The following is a 20,305-nucleotide window of genomic DNA, read 5'->3' on the forward strand; positions in this document are numbered from 1 at the left end:
TCAATCATAGAAGCCCCTGGGGCACTTGCAGAGGGATCTTATAGAGCTGCCCCTCCTGCTACACATGATGACCATGCACAAGATGAATAATGGAGATTGTGCCATTGAGTGAAGAAGTCTTTTACAACCAACAGCTATGGTCTATACTACATGTCATATATCGTACAGGAATATAATACAATGACCGTCCCCAACCCACAAATGATGCTCCTAGCCAGGAAGCAATCCAAACCCTCTATACGCCACTTTTGACTCCAATGTAGATACCCGAAAAGTAACAACCAAGCCCAGACCCAGTATGTAATTTTAGGCCGAAGGCTTCACCTGCTTCAAAGCCTGTCTGCGCTTCTTCTTCATCTGCTGCTTCTCCCAACTGGGTATCTTCTGGCCCTTCTTCTTAATCGGGGTCTGAAGATCAGGCATACTGCTGGTAGCCTCCATACCTTCCTCCAAAGCATCCTCTGCGTCTTCTTCCATCTCCTCCTTCTCAGCAGCCCGCCGGGCAAGTCGTTCCTTCCTACTCTCACCGTGCTTTTCGCCGAGTCTCAGCGATCTGGCAATACGAGTCTTCGCACCAAGAGCCCACAGGTCTCCCCACTGGGACTTGCGCGCATCCTTGTACGCTTGCCGACTGAACGACCGGGGGACGGTCCAGCGCTCGATCTTGCCGGCCGGCGTGCAAAGGTCGAAGATGACGTGACCGCGGCGCTTCATAGGTTGGTAGACGATACGGGGCAGGGAGAGGAAGTTAACGCCTCCTGTTTCCTGTTGCTCTGTAGGAGGTGTAGGTTGAGTCTCGGATGCGACAGCCTTGTCGGATGACGCTTCGGCTTCTTGCTTAGGCATCTCGACTGCGTCTTCGTATCCGTCAAAGGCTGCATCTGCGGCTTCGGTGCCCTGGATGATGCTGTCCTCGACACGACGATCAACACCGCGCTGGACGGCGATGTAACTGAATTTCAGGTCCTCGTGGTTGCGATCCTTGGCGCCGATGATGCGCTGGAGGAAGGCCGGGCGGATGTAGCGTTGTTGGAAGTGACAGTAATCTCTACGGCCCTTGGTATGACCGGGGATCTGGTACATGGGGCACTTGTTGTGGTTGGTGCAAGGGGCGACGATCATGCCGGCTTCTTTCTCGATGAAAGTGTCTTCTTCGGGCGATTCGGTCAAGTTTTCGTATGTGGTGGATCCGGGGCTGGAGATGAATCGCTTCAGGAGCATGTCACGCGCTCCCGCAACGGCTTCGAAGCCCTTCTGGTGTCCCTTCTCGAGGAGGATCAGAACACCTCCGTTGGGGTTCAGGAGGTTCCATAGGTTCTGTACATGTTCCTTCCGGAGGAACTCTTCCTCAATTCCGAGCAGGGAGTGTGGGGCGATGATGATGTCGTACTGTTTCCGCTTTGGCGGAGCCCGTTCATCTTGCAAGGTTGGCTTCTCGCGAACATGGACGTAGTCGGGTAGTCGTGGCAGAAAGCTGGTATCTTCGAGCATCGCACTGGCACGAAGACGAAGAGAGTCGGATCCAGTGACAACGGTCGACCGGCCCACGGGATAAGGGTCCTCTGAGCTGTTCTCTGGCATCATGGCTTCCCACTCCGCACGAAGGATGTCTCTCCACGCCAAGACACCTGCACCACCGGCACTAACGTCAAGGACATGGGGCCCGCCTTCCTGTGTCATCAGGTTCCGGATCCAGTCTGTACCCAAGCGTTTCCGGACTTCCACCAAAACACTCAGGACAGATGCATACATGCCGGGGTAGAGAGCGGCAAGAAAGACGTTGGCTTCCATTTCGCTCATGTACCGCTGGGATGCTTCTAGAGGAATCGGCTGTTGAGGAGCTTGCAGACGCAGGGGCGGCGTTGTAGTGGAATAAGGGAGGTACTGGCCACCAAGTGTGCGATGGGCGGTATCCGCAATGTGCTTGTTCGAAAAGTCCGACAGAATAACGGAGATAGGGCCCGTCACGCTATCCTTCGGTATGAATATAGTACTAGGATCGGTGGAAAACTTCCCCATTGTGGTCAAAGGATGGAATTTGGGAGCCGAGTCTGCTGCTGCTTCATCTTCGAACTGCTCGAGCATGATCTCTCCGCCCAGCTGCTCGGCGACTTCTCTCGTCCGTTGCATCGCGATCGTTTCCTCGACTGACGGTGGAGCTTCCATATCATAGACCAATGGAGGTTCGTCGTGTGTCGCAGACTCGTCCATTGCAACTTCTTCCCAGCCGCCCTCACCATCTTCACGGTATAGTTTATCCGGATCTATCTCCTCTTCCACTAGGTCCAACTCAGACTCTTGTGAAAGATAGATTGGTTCACCGTACAACCGAGTATACAACTGAGTCTCTCTATCATTTAAGAGGCCCTCCGGAAGGTATTCACCAAACTCCTGTCTTGCTTCTCGCACCCGCGCATCCAATGTTTCTTCGTCCCGGTGGCCGATCGTCTGACTCAATGCATAATCGAAATCGACACCTTCGAGGTTAAGGGCTTTCTCGTGATCGTCCAAAAGATCCAGCTCGTGCATGAGCTCGGCCATCTCCAGATCCGTTTCGTTGATCTTGTCGACTAAGGCGTAAATAGCATCTTTCTTCTCCGCATCGGGGTCGGTCTCCGTCGCTGTCGTGGACGACGCATGCCTTCGGCTGTGCACCCATAGTTGCGAGCGAACGTAGGTAGCTTCCCTGAGTAGGGATTCCAAATGTAAGGTCGATGGGAACGCTTTGCGGGCAATCGAGGTTCTGGGGCGCCCAGTTATGAAGCTCGCAGCTCCGCGGCGGAGAGGCTGCGAACCGGTCTGCGGCGACCTGGATACGGCCGGACGCAAAAGGGCATGGGGATGGGACCGGGTCGCCCTGACTGCCGGAGTTCGTGACAACATCCTCAACCCTTCCAAGGCTCGAGATGCAAGTATCAGGAGCTTGTACCTGAAAGAAATTGTCCTTGCCACTGGAGAGCTTTTGCTAGGAAAACTCGCGCCAAGCCGCATGCCCATCAGAAATTCCGCAGCTCCCATTGGCTGTTTAGGTAACAGAGCGTTACATAATCATCTAGACCTAATTGGTGCCTCAGGAATCACCAGGAATGAAGAGGCGCATGCATCAAAGATCAAAAGATGGGGGGAAATGTTGGATGCATTATAATAGACCTATTTACAAAGCTGGTTATACTAGCTCGACGTACTACTGAGACTCGCTGTCCGTGTCTTCGTTGCCCATGAGCACCTTGAGAGCTGATATCCACTTCAGCACTTCGTGCTCAAGAGCGGTTAGTTTGGCCATCACGGCCATAAGGCTAGGGTCCTGGCTCTCTACGCGGATCTTCTCCCTCACCTTGACTTCGTCCCCTTTCCAGGTGAAGACATCGCCTGCCTCGTCGTGAGGACGATGGCGGCTTCCAAACAACCGGTCCCGCAGGTTGAACCCGGTGAGAGAGATGTCAGTCGCGAATGCAGTTGGCGTATGGACGGGGGTGTTAGATTCTAGCGTCCTCAAATACAGGACTAAAGCCGAGTCCGCAATGGATAGATGGAATGATAAGTATGCCGGTAGCGGGGGGTCAAACATCTACGACTACAGCTTAGCCCATGATCTAGAACGAAGAGAGCAAATGTATAGCCACTTACCTCCTCTTGCGCACTTGTCTCCCACCACTTGCCTCTGACCTTATCACTCTCGCCCTTCAGCATCTGCCGTGCTTCACTGATCGTCTCGCGCAGGAGGTGCAGTTGGCTGTAGATGAAGCCCGCGTTGAGCGGGTCACCGGTCCAGGTGCTTACATCGACAATGTCGAGACTTTGATTGACCAAGTTTTTGACCGAGACTAGTTGACTTAGAATGAGTTCGGGTGTTGTAGGGGTATTTGCCAGGCACAAGCGGGTAGTGGCTGAACCCCGCGAGGCAAGGGAGCTAAGACGGAGTTGGATGTCCTATAGAGAGGTTTGATTAGCGTCATCCTGGAAGCGCTACGTTGTGATAAGCAACGGCCATAGCGCGCAAAGGATGCGGGTCCATATCACTGGGCTGCATCATAAGCAATAAATGTGAGTAGTGACAACATACGCCCTTCACAATCTTTGTCCCAACCCGAGTCACAAAGCCTTTCACATTTTCAGAGCGTAGAGAAGAGAGGACGAGTGTTGATCCCGGCTCTTTGGGTGCCAATAGAGCCGCGCATTCATGGAGGCCCTCTCGTAACGAGGTAAGGGAGTCTTGCAGCGAACGTAATAGCCATTCTAGCTCTTTGGCCTATACAGTTGCCAAAAAAGTTAGTACTGTCCTTGCCCTATCGATGATGCATGTGCGCCATCGGGTCGGCTCAAATTTGAGGTTCACCGGGGACGGAGAAATAAAACAGGGCATACCAACGCGGAGTCGACTTCCTGTTCTAGGCGCTCTGGGGGTAGAGGCGGGTAAGCCCAAGTAGCCATTGTGAGCAATGACCCAGCGGGTTAGTTGCGACCCTCTGGAGATCGGATGATTGTACCTTTGGCCCGACAGTGGTCAATGGATCGGTAGGGAGCGATGGGGGGTGTGGACAGGACACCGTAGGCAGCAGGGTTTGTCTTCAGGGTCTGGTGACGAAGTCGACAATAGAAAAATCCGCATTGGCTTTCGAGTGATCCACGTCGATCCGAGAGGAGGAAAGGCGGGTACCCAACTCAATGGATGGATGGTGGGTGGTGCAACGTTTGTTCAGAGGACGAAAGTTGCAGCGGAAGAGGGAGTTCGACAACGTCATGGATAAGGAATGATGGGCCTCAGCGCCCAGGCCTTCAGGCAGCCTTATCCTGATATGGGCTAGCGCAGCGCTAAGGTTTAGACTAGCCGAGGACAGTTAGCGGGGCCTGCTGCAACCATGACGTCGACGCCGTCATGGCTGGCCAGTTTGTGCCTCGTCGATCCAAAGAAAACATTGATTCGCAGTTACGCTCATTGTTGAAGGTCACCCTCATCATTATATCACTACTATGGCTCCCCTGGTACTTTATTTCCCCCCTCCTCCCACATCCCTCCACCGGCTTCTCCGGATATCCACTCCCTCGCAGACAGACCCTTTCGATCCTTCGTCTGTTTTTGTTTCTCTTCCCCATCTATAGGGTCTCGCATCTCTCTCTCGAATGATAGATAGATACCTGTCGCAATCAATAACTTAGGTTGTGCTGGGACTCTTCCAATCACCGACTCAATAGCGAACTCAGAAATCTTGACAAAATACCGTTACAATGGCTCTCAGCAGTGAGTACATCCCCTGCAGGATGAGTGCCTGCTGCGTCGCACAACAACTCAGCTGACACCAATTGTACTGTAGGAGTTGCAATGGGCTTCCTAGGCCTGTTCTTCACGGCCGGTGCTCTTCTGTTGATGTTCCTGACCTTGTTGGGCGGAGCGAGAAACTCGCGTCCTCTGAACGAAATCTTCTTCCTGCAGGTCGACACAAGCAATATTCCAGGTGCACCATCCTTATCTCGCTGGACTTTCTGGGAGATATGTGCAGTGTCGGCGAATGGAAAGAACCAATGCGGATCGTCTTACCCAGACTTCCCATTTGATCCCCCGAGCCGGCGCAACTTTGGCACGACTGAGAATATTCCCTCTGCTTTCATCGGGTAAGCAAGAAAGAAACTGCCAGATTATCCGTCGTACAATTGCAATCTAACATTCCACAGCACGAACCACTACTTCCTCACATCTCGGTTCTCGTTCCCCTTCCTTATCATCGCGCTCTTCTTCGGCGTGGTGTCGCTGTTCACTGGGTTCCTGGCCATGTGCACGCGCATTGGAAGCTATATCTCTTCGCTGATGGCTTGGATCGCCCTGATTTTCCAGATCATCACGACTTGCCTTATCACGTAAGTCTACCACAGAAATTGGATCGGAGCTTCACTAACAATCTCAAGTGCCGTCTACGTCCAAGGACGCAACAAGTTCAACGCCAATGGCCAGAGCGCCAGCGTGGGTGTCAAGGCTTTCGCTTTCATGTGGACCGCTGTGGCTTGCCTGCTGCTTGCATGCATGTTCTATTGCATGGGTGGTGCTGTCGGGCGCAAGGAGAGGGGATACAGTGGCCGTGAGCACCGTCGCCGGGGCTTCTTCTCGTCCGCACGCTCAAACAGCGTAAGAAGCAACAAGGAGACTGCGCCATAAATCCGACATGGTCTTCTTCCTTTGATATTATTCAGGAAGAATTGAAAAAAACTGGGCTATAGTACTTCGTCAATACCTACTATAGTACGCCGGCCTCCGCCAATTGTTTACCTATCGGCCGCAAGCCTTATACTCGCCCCGTCAACACCGAAGGGTGCGTCTACCGGAGTATGGATCTGATTGTTTATGACTTGTTCTTTGCGGGTTGAGTAACCACGCCCTCCTGTGCGAGCGAATCAAGTGGGCTCATCCGCGCATGCTAACATTAATGTCTCTTTGATGATGGATGTCTGTCTGTTTAACTCGGCCAAGTTTCATGTATTATACTGTCTTTGCTACTTTATATCTATCCGCCCTTAATTGTAATACAATTTATCTGAAAAGAATGAACTGATGCATGAAGACTAATAGAACATGACAATGTTCGTAAGGATTCCATCATTTCCAACCTAGTTAGTAGTCACTGAGAAATCAACTGTATGCATAATGTATAAAAATAGCTGATGATATTTCCTAGGCTCAATGCTGTGAAACGGATGGATTGTGACACCACTTCGTCCCTTGTTACTATTGCACTTATATTCTATCTACGATTATAACTGTGTGCTTGCGCTGTGCTACCTTCTTAGGGTCATAAGGAGGTGGAAGAATGTGCCCTACAGAAGCAGATAGTGAAATCCTACGGCACAACTTTGGACCCATACATTGTTACTTTCTGAATATGTTAGGAAAATGAGTCTGGAAACACATCGGCTTTCTATTGTGCTTCAAAACAGCTCTATATACTTTTAGAAGCCTTCATCGATACATCATCATCAATAAGTCATAGCAAGACAGAATGCAGAACGTATTCCCTGAGTCCTGCCCGGTGCACCCAATGGATGCAAAGTTAGTTGCAAAGAGGCCACAGGGGTCACAGGAGTCGTTCAACAATGGTTATAAAAATCTAGATCGATTCATAGAAGGAAAAGCATCGTTATAGTCTTGAGATGTTCAAAGATATATGAGCAAGAAAATTATACGTTAAAGGGAAATCTAGGCCTTGGGAGCCTCAACGGCACCGCGGACGGCACCTTGGCCGCCAACTTCCTTGGCCGTGATCTGCAGACCAAGGTCAGCGTTGACGTGGATCATCAGCTCAACCTTGCTGCCAGCCTTGACGCCCTTGACGGCCAGCTCAGCAATGGGCTTCTCGGTCTTCCAGACGAGCTCGCGGATCTCCTCCTCTTCCTCCTCATCGGAGTCGAAGTCAGAGTCATCCTCATCCTCTTCGGTCTTGGTCTTCTCCTCCTTGGGCTTGGGCTCGGGCTTGGTAACCTTGATCTCACGAACACCCTCGCAGACACGGACGAAGACATCGCCGCCCTCCTTGGGGACAGAGAACTGCGCAGTACGACGAGCGGGGAGAGCAGTCTCGGTGTTCAGAAGAGGCTTGAAGTCAACGGTCTCGCCAGAGGTGAACTCGACACCGATGGCATTCTGAAGGTGAGGGGTAGCGGTAACCATGGGGTGAATGGACTGCTCAATGTCCTCCTTGTCGAACTCCTGGATCAGGGAGGCCTGGATAGCGGCACCTCTGGGAGCGAGCTCGGAGGGGTTGATGGCACCAATGAAGGTGGAGGGAGCGAGGATGGTGGTCTTCTCGGGGAAGATGTTGCGGGCCAACTGGGCGATCTTGGGGGTGTGGGAAGTACCACCAGCGAAGATAACCTGCAAAAGTTAATATCGGGCTGCGAGCAAGATGAACAACGAAGGTTTAGATGGAACGAACCTCATCAATGTCCAGGACATCGAGACCAGCCTTCTTGACAACCTGCTCGATCAGGCCGGTGAACTGAGCGAACACCTTGCCGGACAGCAGCTCGTAGCGGGTACGGTTGACGGTAGAGCCGTAGTCAATGCCGTCAGCCAGAGACTCGATGCTCAGAGTAGCGTTGGTACCGAGACTGAGAGCCTTTCTGGTGGCCTCACCCTCCAGCTTCAGCTTGGCCAGACCACGAGCGTTCTCGCGGGGGTCGGTCTTGTGCTTCTTCATGAACTCCTTAGCGAAGTGGTCGATGATGATCTTGTCCAACTGAGCACCGCCCAGCTCGTAGTCGTGAGCAGTAGCAAGAGTGGTGTACATGCCACCACGGCAAGCAACGACGGCGGCATCGGAGCGAGTGCCACCAAGGTCGGCGACAACGACCAGCTTGTCGGTCACGACAGCCTCGGGACGAGCGTCGTAGGCAAGGACAGCAGCAACGGGCTCGTGGATGAGCTGCAGGACCTCAAGGCCAGCAGCGTTAGCAGCGGCGATCAAAGCCTCACGCTGAGCATCCTTGAAGTCGGTGGGGACGGTGATAACAGCGGCGTTGACCTCCTTTCCAAGGAAATCAGCGGCAGACTGCTTCAGACGGCGGAGATGGCGGGTTGTGATCTCGGAGACGGTGACAGTGTTGGGGGTCTCGCTGGAGGTATCGCAGATGGAGAAAGCAACGGTCGAGTCGCTCTGTTGAGGGTGGGCCGAGTTGTGGCAGGGAGTGGGGTCTATCGACTTGAAGCTGTGCATGTCCGTCAGCATGTGCGCCTAGTTGTCATCAGAACGAGTTGACATACTCCTTGCCAAGGAAATCTCTGAAGTAGGCAACGGTGTTCTTGGAGTTGCGGATAAGCTGGGCCTTAGCCTGAGTACCGTGGTATTCCTCGCCATCAATGTAGGAGAGGACGGTAGGGATTTGACGGTCTGGTGATGGGTAAGTCGATGCGTTCGAATAAAGACTTTGTCCAAAGCGCATTAAATTATACTAACCTCCCTCCTCGTTGGCAATAACCTCAGCCTTGCCTTCCTATAATCCAAGTCAAGTCAGCGGTCTGTCGCAACTTTGCACAGCGGTGGTGTAAAAGTCCCAATGGGGCGGGCATCCGCATGGGAAGGGTACAAAATTCACATACGGCGTTGATGCGGGCAATGGAGCTGGAGGAGTTGCCAAAGGAGATACCGATGGCGAATCTCTCAGCAGTGCCGTTAGTTTCGGAGCTCATCTTGACGGTAGGATGTGAAAAGAGATGAAGGGGATTGGGGGGAGGAGGGAAAAAGAAGAGGAGGAAATCAAGTCAAAGTAAGTCGGGCTGCTGCTTCTCGAACCGCCGCGCTTCGTTTTGCCCCGAAGGAAAAAAATTTTGGCTGGTTTGCAATTGGCGGGCAGATGTGGCTGAGGGCTTATCGATAGGATATGTGGCGGTGCAATTACAGTTCGGCAGTCCTGCAGCAGTAGCGTCAAGAATCTAATGGAATTGATCATTCTCCACATATATCAATTAATATGGAGAAACGAGGAGGTGAATGCTCAGACAATACAGTTTCACAGCAAGTATACCCTGTATGGTTCACTCTCAAACCATCGTGGCGCCCATCTCATCTTCAATCCAGAATGAGCTGTATCACGTGGCGATAAGCATCACCCGATAAGCCTTTGGATTTGCGCTTCTTTTTGCCCGTCGCGGTCAACCACTCCAGCATTCGTGATTCTCCAACACCACTGCAGGCCCCAGTGGGACAAACACATTTCCAACATGTCGTCTCCCCTGATTCTTCTCCCCGGGGATGAGATCCCGTCAGAATACCTCCCATCCACCAATTCCGCGCCATTGAGACTTGGCCCCGGTCTCCGTCTACTTTCGCAACCGCCCTCCTCTTCCCCTCAAGCATCATCCTCCCCCAGCCATGTCCTCACAGCCACACAAGCCGGCATTCTCTCCACAGACACCAAACGGAACGCTGTTTCTATCCTCTCGACTCCGAATCGCCGTTACATCCCTACCGTTAATGACCTGGTTATCGCGCAGGTCCACCACTCTAGCGTGGATTACTTTCACTGCATGATCACCCCGCAAGCGCCCCATGCGGTACTGGGACAACTATCTTTCGAAGGTGCGACGAAGAAGACCCGGCCGATGCTGAAACAAGGCGATCTGGTTTACGCGCGTGTGCTCTCGGTGGGTCTGGGCGCGGGCGCGGAGGTTGAGCTGGCCTGTGTGAATCCTGCAACGGGCAAGGCTGAACCTGGAGGACTCGGTCAATTGAATGGGGGAATGGTGTTCGATATCTCTACTGGCATGGCTGCTAGGTTGATGAGGGCGAGCTCATCCTCTTCAGACTCTCAGGATGGTGTGGCAGGGTTGGTGGTGTTGGAGGAACTGGGCAAGAAGCTGGAGAAATCGGGCGGCTTTGAGATCGCCGTGGGAAGGAACGGCAAAGTTTGGGTCGACTGTTCTAGCGGAGGCGAAACTTCTGTTAAGGCGACGGTAGCTGTGGGACGGTGTCTGACTACGATCGATGAGCACGATTTGAATCCGGCGGATCAGAAGAAGTTGGTGTCGAGGATATTGCGGGAGATGAAGATTGAGGTATAGATGTGCTTTGTCTCTTAATGATTGATCGTGTGATAATACCATGCATTGTTTGATGATCTTTTCGAGCGATAATATGTAGCAGAAGTGTGGGTACTCGATGTACATACATTGGTGTATTGTTCTGGGTCTGGATTAAGCAGTAGAAACTTGTGACTAGAAGGGCAACTCTTCGGATGGGAGTTGGATGGAGTTTCTTCGAAAGTGAGAGTCTCTTAGGAGCATATACTAAAGTGCTCACAACACCACTTTTATGTCTATGCATCGCTCCGGGTTTGCTGTGTCTGTGCTTGACGGCCCTTTCTTTGATTTTTAGCTACTATGATAGATGCGATTGTCAGTGTTATTCAAGAAAAGAAATTCCCAGAATGCCTTATAGCAGTTAAGCATGCGGAGTATCCATCCCTTATAGCTAAGAATACAAATGGGAGATTGTCGCTTGAAACACAGTGCTCCATCCTGTCGTCACAATCTCTCGACACTGCAGAGATATAGAGAAGGCAAACCCCCAAAATATAGGCATTGCATATGAAATTTTGAACTGGCCTTCTTTCATACTGTTGAGAGAAATATAAGGACTAGAAGCGTTCGATCAGTCAAAGCATAAAGCAAACATTTTGATAAACTAGCCATGCATGGAGCTGCCAAATAGCCCTCACCAACAGTATATGTGCGGGCAATTCTAATATATAGATATATTCCATGTAATATGTCTCTTCAATGTGCGTCAGGATATACGCACTTTTCGAGATTATTGCTCTCAGAATTGTTGTCGTAATTTTCGGAGGGAATTTGGGAATTTGGCCACTATTGTCACGTATGATAATTGGTGTAACAAAGCGTTTTCTTTGGCTCTGTTGTCCAATTCTCCTTGTAGTGTTATTGACACTTGGTTACTTGAATAGCCATTCTAATTTGCAAATATTTATTGCATATGAGTATCTTAGTACTGTGCTATTACTATTTGCATCAGACACTGCATGATTCATTATGGAAATCTTCAGCTATTCAAGTACTACTAGTAGTACAATAGTTTTTTCCCAAGTCAAACACAATGGAGGAGGCGGCTTGGTTCCAGAAGCCAAAGAATATGGCAATATCAAGTATCTAGGGCAAGTCCGGAATGCTATGATCGACACTAAGATCCTGTCGGGCCCCACAAATGGCTTTCCCCCACCCTGTCTAAAGAGGTCCCACGGCCCGGATACAACCCCAAAGCATTCTAATACTACATAGCAGGCGTCAGCTACAGAGTTCATAGGAAGGACTACACCTTTTGTAAGAAGCATACTTCGAAATGAGTATGTCAATACGATCTACTTGAACAAACCTTCTAGTTTCAGTTTTCATGCCCCAACTATCAGGTCATGGAAGACCTGTCCGTCTACGAGCAGAATAATCTCCTCTACTCACAGGAAAAGCTATTAAAGTACCGCCCAGGTGGATATCATCCAGTCTCCCTGGGAGATACCTTCAAGGATGGTCGCTACGAGATCCACCATAAACTAGGTTGGGGAGGGTTTTCCACCGTGTGGCTTGCGTACGATAAAGAGTGAGTTTGTTACCAACTGTAACTTCTACATGTCTCTACTATAAGTAACGGGTTATCAGGAAAAGCCAATGGGTCTCAGTGAAGATCATGAGAGCAGATACCTCCCAGGGCTCTCGAGAACTTTACAATCTACAATTATTAGCAGACCGTTCGCAGGGAAATCCGTCTGCAAAATACATTGTTTCCGTTCTCGACTCCTTTACCCATCAGGGCCCTAATGGAACCCACTTATGTATTGTATTCGAGTTGCTAGGCCCTCCTGTCAGTAAGGTTATTGATGATTATCACTCTTTTGGGGATGACCTCGAGATGGATATTATTCTTCGGATGTCGGAGCAGCTTCTAGAAGCTATCAGTTTGATTCATGAAGCTGGCATGGGACATGGAGGTAATCCACCTGTAAAGGTCTCGGCCCCCCCACATCAAAGTGCTGACCATGTGATAGATATAAGCGGCGGAAACATCGCGTTCAGCTGTACCAATCTCTCGCACGCCACGAAAGAAGAGCTCTTCGCAATTCTCGGATTTCCAGAAGTGGAAGAACTAGCTCGACTCGACGGCAAGCCACTAGACAACAGCCTGCCAAAACAACTAGTAAAATCCGCAGAATGGGAAACCTGGGTAGACGAAGATGAAGAAGATATTCGGATTCTCGATTTCGGGGAAGCGTTCCTGCAGGGGAACGAGCCTAAAGTACTTGCTCAGCCAGGGCAATTGCGGGTCCCTGAGCTGATTTTCACCAATTCCTTTGACTATCGTGTTGATTTATGGCGCGCTGGCTGTATGGTAAATACAATGCTCCTGTTCTTTTGCAAGAAATATAATTCTGACATTATGACGAGATCCATGCATTCATAATTGGGTCATATCCATTCTACTACCTAGGCGAAGATGAAGTCCTGGTCCTACAGATGATCGGTTTTGTGGAGGAGTTGCCGAAGGAATGGCAGCCGATATGGGAACGCATGAAACTAAACTTCAAGCGTGACTTAGGCTGGTTAGAAGGTGAGTGAAAAGCCATTCTGCGTACCTGATACACGTATGTTCGCTAAGTGAATCGGAAGACGACCAGGTATCTGAATTAGACAGAAGGCTCAGTAGAAGGGAGCCGGACCCGATACGTAACCGTCTTGCTTCGGTCATTCGGAAATTGATGAGATTTGTACCGTCGAGTCGAATAGAGGCCTCCGAGGCACTTGCTCTCTTGAGGCCAGATCAGGATGCAGATTATAATTCTTGAGCAAATACATTTTCTTTACATAAGACTAGTCAATAGAATGAAGCATAGGAATAAATCAATCAATCAATCATAGACAGCATTAGTTCGTTCTCCATGCCCATCGAAGGCCTCGCAAACGGACATCAAGACTTTGACCCAAACCCTTCGAATTCGGCTAGGCCTTTCACTGGGGTTGCAGCCGGCGAAAGTGGCAGACTTGCCTTCCATTTCCTGACATTATCAACCGGAATAGTGGCGGGGGACACTGGACGCTTATGTTCAATGACTGCTGCATCGTCCTGATTTCTCCTTAACGCTGAAGCGTCAACATTTTCTTCACCAGCAGCACTGTATCCTACAGCAGCAGAATATCCATTAGATGCCTGCGCAATAAGATGTATCGATAGTTTCGCCCTAGTTGAAGAAGAGGGATAAATGAACTGGTTAAAGAACTCGAGTATGTTCTTCTTTGTAAGGGGTTCAACGTGTTCAACCTCTTGATATACTGGACATTTGGTCCATCCATTTAGTCAGTTTACACGGGCAATTATTGAACAAGTAAAATAAGTGCCAAACATACCCTGCTAAAAGTCAAGCACCTCACTCATAATATGAGCCCAAAAGCGAGACATTTCTTGGTTCAGATTCTTCAATTTCTCCAGAAGTCTGTTGATCAACGCGATCTTGTGCTCTTTAAACATTTCGTCGGTCATTGCACGCAACTAATGCGCAAAGGTTTCCAAAAACGCATCACAGCGCTCTTCGAGATACATGCAACCCCTCTCACTCTGCACGAGAACGCGTCAGGTACCAGTCGTCACGTAGACCCTATGGCCGAATCAATGATGTATCCGAGCTGCTCTTTTGTGCGCAGCGTGCTGAAGCATGATCCTGCGACAGCCTGGGATAAAAGTAGCAACTTGGTTCGTTGCGAACGATCCGAGACAGAGCCGACTGCGATGATATACTCGAGACAATGGTTGATGTTATCTGGGTTCTTCAATACTCGCTCGTACAGGTACTTTGCTCCGCTGGGTAGCGCAATCGTGCGGCGTGATGGCCATTGGCTTTTTGGATATTGACGTGGGCGGAGTGTTTGATTCCACAAGATTTGTTAAACTTAGTGCATCTTCTTTGTTCAGATTGCCATGAACGAGGATCTTGATGTGCTTTTGTTGCAGCATTTGGGGAAAGAACGAGCGTATATCCTCAGCTGTCACTGCTGGAAGCTCCTCGAGTAGTTGGGAAGGAGCCCAGGATCTTTCGTTGATCAACAGGCGCGAGAAGGTATTGATCTGTCGATACGGCTCCATGTAGTCGAAACTCTTATATGCTTTCCACACCCTCTCCTTGGCCACGTCGAATTGCTCTCGCTTGATTTCCAAATCTCTTACTGCCAGTAATACTTTCTCCAAAAGCACTGACATCTTGTCGTTGAAACTCTTAAGCTCTATAATTAGTCCCTGTGCGTTTTCTGACAAATTGTAGCTCAAACCGGCCTTATCCGCGTTATAGGCGTATTCATCAAGGCTGTCTTCGACCAAATCAACGTATAAACGCGTCATGACAGCATACATCGGTGTGAGTGAGACCATGGGGGACCGAAGAAGAATCTTTATACTGGCTGTGGGCAACTAAATTGGTCATCTTTTTCCTTTGAACCACACACGGACATGGTCGTCATGACGGATTAGCGTAGGTTGACGAGCTAGTTCTGCGAAATCCATTCGTTTAACATCTAATCGTTGCGGAATCAAGTCGTTCAGAGGTGGTAAGTGAAGTCTGAGGGATCGCTCTGTATTTGGAGACTGTCCAATTTCCCAAAGCTCTTGCACCAAATCCCTGGGAATCTTTTCGAGCTATCACGTAGGAGTCCATACACAAATTCACATCACAATATGGACAAACATGTTACCACAGTTCAAAGATAAGATCTCTAGAAAGTTGCTCCCCTTAAATCTGCGACCTAATGAAAAACAACATCATGGGTTCGATATTGGGGATCCGGTAGGTTTCAATCCAGCAATGAACACACAGGCGTGTGCGTAAGAAGCCCCTTCTTGCACCGTCTATTCGACCAAAGCCAGCCAGACGCTAAACTCAATAAAATCTATCATACATCATATGCTGTGGGTCGAATGTAATATACTGCGTAATTATTCCCTGTATTCTATGCTACCAGGTTATGATCCTGGCTGAGAATCCTTCCGTCGGTGGGCCGTCGGAGACCCAAACCCCTTTCTCCGGACCTATCTCTCCCTATCGATGGTGGAAGTGAACGGTAAGAGTGAACGGTAAGAAGCGGAGAGGTTGCAGTGGAGTGTAAGAAAGTACTACAGATCAACGAAGGATCAAGCTCTCGCCCGTGTTACTGGTCCCTGTCAGCGATTGACGTGGAGATAACGGAGGGGGTTTACCCGGTCTGTTCCCACTATGTACATGTGTCTAGACGCGTATACTATTCGACTTTGGGTCCGGCAGCGGATGTACACTTTGTAATGACAAACAGTATGACGGAATCAAAGCCGCTGTGATGTGCTCTCAATCTGTAATGGCAGGTGATATTGTCGTTTGCTGTGGCTCTATATGAAAATACTGTCTAATTCTTGGAGGCGTTGAGGTATCTTGTCTTTTAATGAGTTTTCTCTGTGCTCATTCTATACTACGTATAATAATGTGAATAGAGCAAAGGGCGGTCAAATATTCAAATTGCATAAGAACATATACTTTGCTAATATTTGAAGGATTTTGAGTGCAAATTGATTGTCTTCGCAGGCCTGAATTCGCAGATTGATCTATACCCACATGTGAGCGTACATGAGACCTCAGCAGAGACAAAAAGAGCCCAGAAAAGAAAGAGCAGAAGAAGTATCATAATGGTAGTATAGCACTGAACTATGCCGTTGCCAACAGGCAGTTACGAGGAAGCCGTAATATCTGGTTACATGAGACAAGCTATTCACTACAGGGCAAAGAATACTCAACTAATCGCACAGATATTGTATTGTCCTCCCAACAAACAAGGAAGGCTAGCCAGTATTCAAACATAACAAAGGAATGGCACATAGATCCGGCCAGCGCTTTCTCGCTAGCATCCTTCCTTCCTCCAATCCCGAATAAGATGACACAGCTTAGTGCTTCTCCTCCATATTGGCAATGTTGGATCTGGTCGAGTTGAACTGAGCCCGGAGCAAGTTGAGCTTCAAGGGCTCTTCTTCTTCGGCCGTGTCGGCGGTTTCAGCAGCGGCGGACACCTCGGGCTTGGACAGGCTCTGGATTTCCTGCATGGCCTTCCAGGGCTGGGCTCTCTCCTGGGGCGTGGTAGAGGATGATTGAGGCTTGAATCAAGTTTATTAGGTAAGTGCTGTGTGATTGCAGCTGTGAAGGTTAGTCTTACCATCTTGAAAAGTGCTTGTCTGGGAAGTTCGAATGGTAATGTATGAAGATGTTCTTGTCTGAGACTGGACTGATAATATTTGTAGACGTTGGGCGATGGTGAAAGGGGCTTATATAGCATATTCGACAGGGGTATCCCAGTTAGATCCATGATCGACCCTGTTATCCCCAACCATACATATCTCTGCTTGTGCATGAGCCCGTGAAAGCACGCGAGTATGCAGAAACCCTGAGGCGGACGCAGTGATACATTGTCCTCACCCTGATAAGCCATGCAGTATGTGATGAAGCTATCTACGGAGTTTGATCGTCTAGATCTCCCCTCCCTTCGCGTCTCAACCCCGTCCGAGAGCTTGCTTGTAGCCTTCCCCTGGATGTCCATAGTTCCAGGATGATTCGTTCAATCGTCTGTGCATGCTTCATCAAGCGTGTTTCAATTGCTCGTATCTTCTGCTGTATCTGGGACCCCATAACCTTCTTCGCACGGTGATATGCTTACATGAATGCCTCACTTTATTGCGGATCTCAGAGCTGATTATCCAGAAGGATCAAACTATTCAAACTCCTCGAAGCTGTGCAAAACACCATGATCCTTGGTATCATGCACCTACAAGATGGCATCATTACATAGCATCTAAGATGGAGGGAATTTTGTTTTCACAGAATATTCCTCTTGCATCTCAACAAGGAGCCCAGATATGTTGATGCTTGATAGTTACCCACTCCGGATAAGCACTTGGCATCCGCAGGACAAGCACCCCAAGACATATGCCAAGCATCCTCGGCTGGACCAGCATCTCTGCACGCCAAGGCTGTGGCGCAACTGATCTGTATTGACCCTGACGACTTGTGTTACCCAGTAAGTAGATATGGAGGGTACAGAGAAGCTATTGTTACACATAGGTCAGAAATCACCGTAGTAAGCGTACATATTCCAGTCAATTGTGCTTCCAAGCAAAAGAAACTATCATCAAGTGTACGAACTTCAATCTGATCCAGAGCGGACCGCGTCTGTAACCGGCTTAAGATGACAAGATGGGATTACGTCAATGAGAATACTCGAATATACTATGACGAGAACCACAAATGGTATTACTGTCATGTGTTGCAGGTTAACGAGGTGATTGCCTTTGTGCAGGCGAACCCTCGGGCTGAGAACAGTGCAAGTATGATCTTCTTCTATCATTATGCACTAATACGGAGTTGTTGCTGTAGAAGATATTGATACTGCGTATGTAGGGGTCCCTCATACGGCGTTTAAGGATCCTCGGAACAGTGACAGTACGCAGTTGCGGGAGAGTATTGGGGCGAGGGTATTTGTTTATTTCGATTAACTAATCTCAATATAATATCTGATGAGAATGGAGTATATACAACAAGTACTATGGACAAACAAATGCCAATCAGGATCCAATGTGTTTCTACCGACCCTCCCTCCCAAACCGCTCCTTACTTCTAAACCAATCCCCATAGACCATCAAGGCCCCCAACGGCGGAATAAAAGCCGCCGCAATAAAAGCAAGCACCGTATTCCCCCACCCCTGACCAATACTATCATACAAAGCCGGGCCGATCAAGGGCAAGAACGCCCCCGCGATAGCCCGGAATATAACCCCAGCCGCAATAGCAGAAGCGCCATGAATTTCATACGTATCCACGACATAAGTCTCAGCCGGAATGGCAGAAAGCGTCATGCTGAAGCCAGCCAGACAAGCCCCAATAAGCGGCACAATAAACTGGACATGGTAATTCAACGTCCATCCGTAGATGATGAATCCCACAGGGAGGATAACAGCAGCGAGGAGTAGATGCACTAGCCGCGACTCAGGCTTGAATGCGTCGCCTTTTGTTTCTTTTTGATGGATGACGTAGCGGTCGGAGGTGAAGCTGTAGAAGATCAGAGCGACGGTGTTTCCGATAGCCAGGCTGAGGAATGTGAGCCCGATGGAGCCGCTGGTGAAGGTGCCGGGGTAGGTCGATTCCATGGATTCTGTGAGAGTTGCCATGATCAGTGACACCAGGGCGTAGGTCGTAGACATGTATGCCGTTGTCATGATGAGAATAGGAGATCGGAAGAGAATCTGCATTGGCTTGATAGCGCTGTCCAGCATAGTAGATGCATCGATCCGAGCTTGATGCTTAGATTGATACTTCAAGTTGATGTTGTCGTCTGCGCCCGCATGCTCACTCTGTAACCGCTCCGCCTTCCTTCTCAGCAGAACAACCGTGTACGTTTCTCTCAGCACAAACAGTAACAGCAAGCTAAAAAATCCCAGGACAATCGCCGCCAGCCAAATGGACCATCGCCAGCCCAGGTCCTCAGCGATATACGCGCCCGCGATAGGGGAGATGAAATCCGCGATCATCTGAGTGCCCATGACGATTGCCATGGAGCGCCCGGTTTGTTCCATCTTGAACAAGTCGCCGACGATAGCTGGGCCTAGGGTAAGAATTGACAAGAAGCAACCCGTTAGAAACCGGAAGGCGATCAGCATGGAGATGTTGGTGCTGAGCGCGCTAGCAACCAAGCAGAGCAGCGCGAGAAAATTCCCTATATGGAAGACAGGAAGTCGACCGAATCTTTCGGATAGCGGCGCGATGAAGAATGGCCCGATTCCTTCGCCGAGCTCCCAGATCGTTACTAGGAGAGTCTGATCGACTTTGCTGTGCGAGTGGAATTCGTCGAGAATTTCAGGTGCTGTGGGTACGATTGTCATTGTTGAGAAGACACTAGATAATTATGGTCAGTTCAATGAAAATAGTAGTAGACTGGCGAGAAATAGATAAGATCTCACCTGACAAAACCCATCCATGAAACAACAACCACAATCAGCCATTTGTGCATTGGCGACCAATTCAACGGGTTTTCCGGGTCATCTTCGTCAAAGTCCACAAGGACGACATCTGGATCGCTATCTTCGCTGGCTTCGGCATTTTCCAATGGCCGTTCGTCGGCAATATTCCCCTTCTCGTTGTCCACCGCAGTCAGGGGTTGCTCTTTGTGTGACGAACTGTGCGGCTCGAATGAGGATAGGATGGGGACCGGGTGGTTGATGGCCTCATCGATGAAAGACATCACTGCCGAGCGGACGGCATGCGCAAATAGGTTCTAATCTGCTACTGAGACAGCAGGTAGGAAAAGGCGCATAGCGACAATATTAGGGCCGACATAGTTCATCACGTGGAGAGACTAATGCGCAACCCATATCCGGGAATAAGGCGTAGGGAGGCCTAGAATTAGCCTTAAGCATTTATTAATTAAACGCATGGGCAGACGTAGTCTAGTCCCCTGAGAGTTTCCATAATATTACACGTTAGTTAACTCGGTGGCGGATTTCAAAGTAAACATGTTTGCCCAATAGGGAATTACTTTTAGTTCTTATCAACAAAGCATGTGATTAGTCTAACTTACTACTCCACTATTCCCCCCACGCTGTATAAGGCTAAACGGCACGCTCCACTTCGAGTGGCCTTATGCAAGATACCAACATCCTGGCGGAAATTTTACTAACAACAATCTAGGCACCTTGGAGATGAGGGCTACTTGGTAGGCCTTCCATGGGGTTTCCCAAAAGGACAGAAGTGAGTTTGGATTGCT

The 20,305-nt window shown here is 49.6% G+C and overlaps 11 protein-coding genes across 11 annotated transcripts; 4 read left to right on the forward strand and 7 right to left on the reverse strand.

Annotated features, from left to right (window-relative positions):
• Window positions 1–90: 90 nt before the first annotated feature.
• BO88DRAFT_404161 (tRNA methyltransferase RSM22) lies at window positions 91–2,975 on the reverse strand. The gene has a single exon (XM_025706542.1). It carries the CDS (start codon window positions 2,881–2,883, stop codon window positions 307–309), a length of 2,577 nt encoding a protein of 858 aa, XP_025563598.1. The 5' UTR covers window positions 2,884–2,975; the 3' UTR covers window positions 91–306.
• Window positions 2,976–3,109: 134 nt separating this feature from the next.
• BO88DRAFT_404162 (uncharacterized protein) lies at window positions 3,110–4,820 on the reverse strand. The gene is made up of 4 exons (XM_025706543.1): window positions 4,366–4,820; window positions 4,064–4,249; window positions 3,628–3,930; window positions 3,110–3,568 (listed from the first exon to the last, which is right to left on the reverse strand). The coding sequence occupies exons 1-4, from the start codon at window positions 4,429–4,431 to the stop codon at window positions 3,185–3,187; spliced, it is 939 nt and encodes a 312-aa protein (XP_025563599.1). The 5' UTR covers window positions 4,432–4,820; the 3' UTR covers window positions 3,110–3,184.
• BO88DRAFT_404163 (uncharacterized protein) lies at window positions 4,671–5,240 on the forward strand. The gene has a single exon (XM_025706544.1). The coding sequence runs from the start codon at window positions 4,877–4,879 to the stop codon at window positions 5,123–5,125; it is 249 nt and encodes an 82-aa protein (XP_025563600.1). The 5' UTR covers window positions 4,671–4,876; the 3' UTR covers window positions 5,126–5,240.
• Window positions 5,183–6,456, forward strand: BO88DRAFT_404164 (SUR7/PalI family protein). Its single transcript, XM_025706545.1, has 4 exons — window positions 5,183–5,239; window positions 5,313–5,610; window positions 5,671–5,853; window positions 5,902–6,456. Exons 2-4 carry the CDS (start codon window positions 5,321–5,323, stop codon window positions 6,146–6,148), a joined length of 720 nt encoding a protein of 239 aa, XP_025563601.1. The 5' UTR covers window positions 5,183–5,239; window positions 5,313–5,320; the 3' UTR covers window positions 6,149–6,456.
• Window positions 6,457–6,846: 390 nt separating this feature from the next.
• On the reverse strand, window positions 6,847–9,185 carry BO88DRAFT_404165 (ribosome-associated complex protein SSZ1). Its single transcript, XM_025706546.1, has 5 exons — window positions 9,083–9,185; window positions 8,940–8,976; window positions 8,747–8,873; window positions 7,920–8,691; window positions 6,847–7,858 (listed from the first exon to the last, which is right to left on the reverse strand). The coding sequence occupies exons 1-5, from the start codon at window positions 9,170–9,172 to the stop codon at window positions 7,184–7,186; spliced, it is 1,701 nt and encodes a 566-aa protein (XP_025563602.1). The 5' UTR covers window positions 9,173–9,185; the 3' UTR covers window positions 6,847–7,183.
• Window positions 9,186–9,487: 302 nt separating this feature from the next.
• On the forward strand, window positions 9,488–10,881 carry BO88DRAFT_404166 (exosome non-catalytic core subunit RRP40). The gene has a single exon (XM_025706547.1). The coding sequence runs from the start codon at window positions 9,704–9,706 to the stop codon at window positions 10,541–10,543; it is 840 nt and encodes a 279-aa protein (XP_025563603.1). The 5' UTR covers window positions 9,488–9,703; the 3' UTR covers window positions 10,544–10,881.
• A 1,026-nt stretch (window positions 10,882–11,907) lies between these two features.
• Window positions 11,908–13,332, forward strand: BO88DRAFT_443197 (kinase-like protein; the record flags this gene model as incomplete). The annotated part of the gene is made up of 5 exons (XM_025710002.1): window positions 11,908–12,092; window positions 12,152–12,480; window positions 12,538–12,878; window positions 12,935–13,097; window positions 13,157–13,332. 5 exons carry the CDS (start codon window positions 11,908–11,910, stop codon window positions 13,330–13,332), a joined length of 1,194 nt encoding a protein of 397 aa, XP_025563604.1.
• A 122-nt stretch (window positions 13,333–13,454) lies between these two features.
• BO88DRAFT_414297 (uncharacterized protein) lies at window positions 13,455–13,943 on the reverse strand (the record flags this gene model as incomplete). The annotated part of the gene is made up of 2 exons (XM_025708162.1): window positions 13,455–13,816; window positions 13,916–13,943. The coding sequence occupies 2 exons, from the start codon at window positions 13,941–13,943 to the stop codon at window positions 13,455–13,457; spliced, it is 390 nt and encodes a 129-aa protein (XP_025563605.1).
• Window positions 13,944–14,297: 354 nt separating this feature from the next.
• On the reverse strand, window positions 14,298–14,888 carry BO88DRAFT_414298 (LuxS/MPP-like metallohydrolase; the record flags this gene model as incomplete). Its single annotated transcript, XM_025708163.1, has 1 exon — window positions 14,298–14,888. One exon carries the CDS (start codon window positions 14,886–14,888, stop codon window positions 14,298–14,300), a length of 591 nt encoding a protein of 196 aa, XP_025563606.1.
• Window positions 14,889–16,442: 1,554 nt separating this feature from the next.
• Window positions 16,443–16,858, reverse strand: BO88DRAFT_452825 (uncharacterized protein; the record flags this gene model as incomplete). Its single annotated transcript, XM_025710717.1, has 2 exons — window positions 16,443–16,649; window positions 16,709–16,858. The coding sequence occupies 2 exons, from the start codon at window positions 16,856–16,858 to the stop codon at window positions 16,443–16,445; spliced, it is 357 nt and encodes a 118-aa protein (XP_025563607.1).
• A 1,270-nt stretch (window positions 16,859–18,128) lies between these two features.
• On the reverse strand, window positions 18,129–19,794 carry BO88DRAFT_487293 (bicyclomycin resistance protein; the record flags this gene model as incomplete). Its single annotated transcript, XM_025712534.1, has 2 exons — window positions 19,503–19,794; window positions 18,129–19,437 (listed from the first exon to the last, which is right to left on the reverse strand). The coding sequence occupies exons 1-2, from the start codon at window positions 19,781–19,783 to the stop codon at window positions 18,129–18,131; spliced, it is 1,590 nt and encodes a 529-aa protein (XP_025563608.1). The 5' UTR covers window positions 19,784–19,794.
• Window positions 19,795–20,305: the final 511 nt, after the last annotated feature.

Source organism: Aspergillus vadensis (genome assembly GCF_003184925.1).
Source record: "Aspergillus vadensis CBS 113365 unplaced genomic scaffold BO88scaffold_9, whole genome shotgun sequence".
Lineage (NCBI taxonomy): Eukaryota > Fungi > Ascomycota > Eurotiomycetes > Eurotiales > Aspergillaceae > Aspergillus > Aspergillus vadensis.

What these genes read in the sequence shown, in the direction of transcription:
- BO88DRAFT_404164 (XM_025706545.1), top strand. Translation starts at nt 5,321, where the DNA reads ATGGGCTTCCTAGGCCTGTTCTTCACGGCCGGTGCTCTTCTGTTGATG. An exon ending in ATTCCCTCTGCTTTCATCGG is followed by an intron (nt 5,611 to 5,670) that starts GTAAGCAAGAAA and finishes AACATTCCACAG; the next exon opens with CACGAACCACTACTTCCTCA. An exon ending in ATCACGACTTGCCTTATCAC is followed by an intron (nt 5,854 to 5,901) that starts GTAAGTCTACCA and finishes AACAATCTCAAG; the next exon opens with TGCCGTCTACGTCCAAGGAC.
- BO88DRAFT_404163 (XM_025706544.1), top strand. Translation starts at nt 4,877, where the DNA reads ATGGCTGGCCAGTTTGTGCCTCGTCGATCCAAAGAAAACATTGATTCG.
- BO88DRAFT_404166 (XM_025706547.1), top strand. Translation starts at nt 9,704, where the DNA reads ATGTCGTCTCCCCTGATTCTTCTCCCCGGGGATGAGATCCCGTCAGAA.
- BO88DRAFT_404165 (XM_025706546.1), bottom strand. Translation starts at nt 9,172, where the DNA reads ATGAGCTCCGAAACTAACGGCACTGCTGAGAGATTCGCCATCGGTATC. An exon ending in CCATTGCCCGCATCAACGCC is followed by an intron (nt 8,977 to 9,082) that starts GTATGTGAATTT and finishes CTTGGATTATAG; the next exon opens with GAAGGCAAGGCTGAGGTTAT. An exon ending in TATTGCCAACGAGGAGGGAG is followed by an intron (nt 8,874 to 8,939) that starts GTTAGTATAATT and finishes ACCCATCACCAG; the next exon opens with ACCGTCAAATCCCTACCGTC.
- BO88DRAFT_404161 (XM_025706542.1), bottom strand. Translation starts at nt 2,883, where the DNA reads ATGTTGTCACGAACTCCGGCAGTCAGGGCGACCCGGTCCCATCCCCAT.
- BO88DRAFT_404162 (XM_025706543.1), bottom strand. Translation starts at nt 4,431, where the DNA reads ATGGCTACTTGGGCTTACCCGCCTCTACCCCCAGAGCGCCTAGAACAG. An exon ending in AGGAAGTCGACTCCGCGTTG is followed by an intron (nt 4,250 to 4,365) that starts GTATGCCCTGTT and finishes GCAACTGTATAG; the next exon opens with GCCAAAGAGCTAGAATGGCT. An exon ending in AGACAAGTGCGCAAGAGGAG is followed by an intron (nt 3,569 to 3,627) that starts GTAAGTGGCTAT and finishes CTGTAGTCGTAG; the next exon opens with ATGTTTGACCCCCCGCTACC.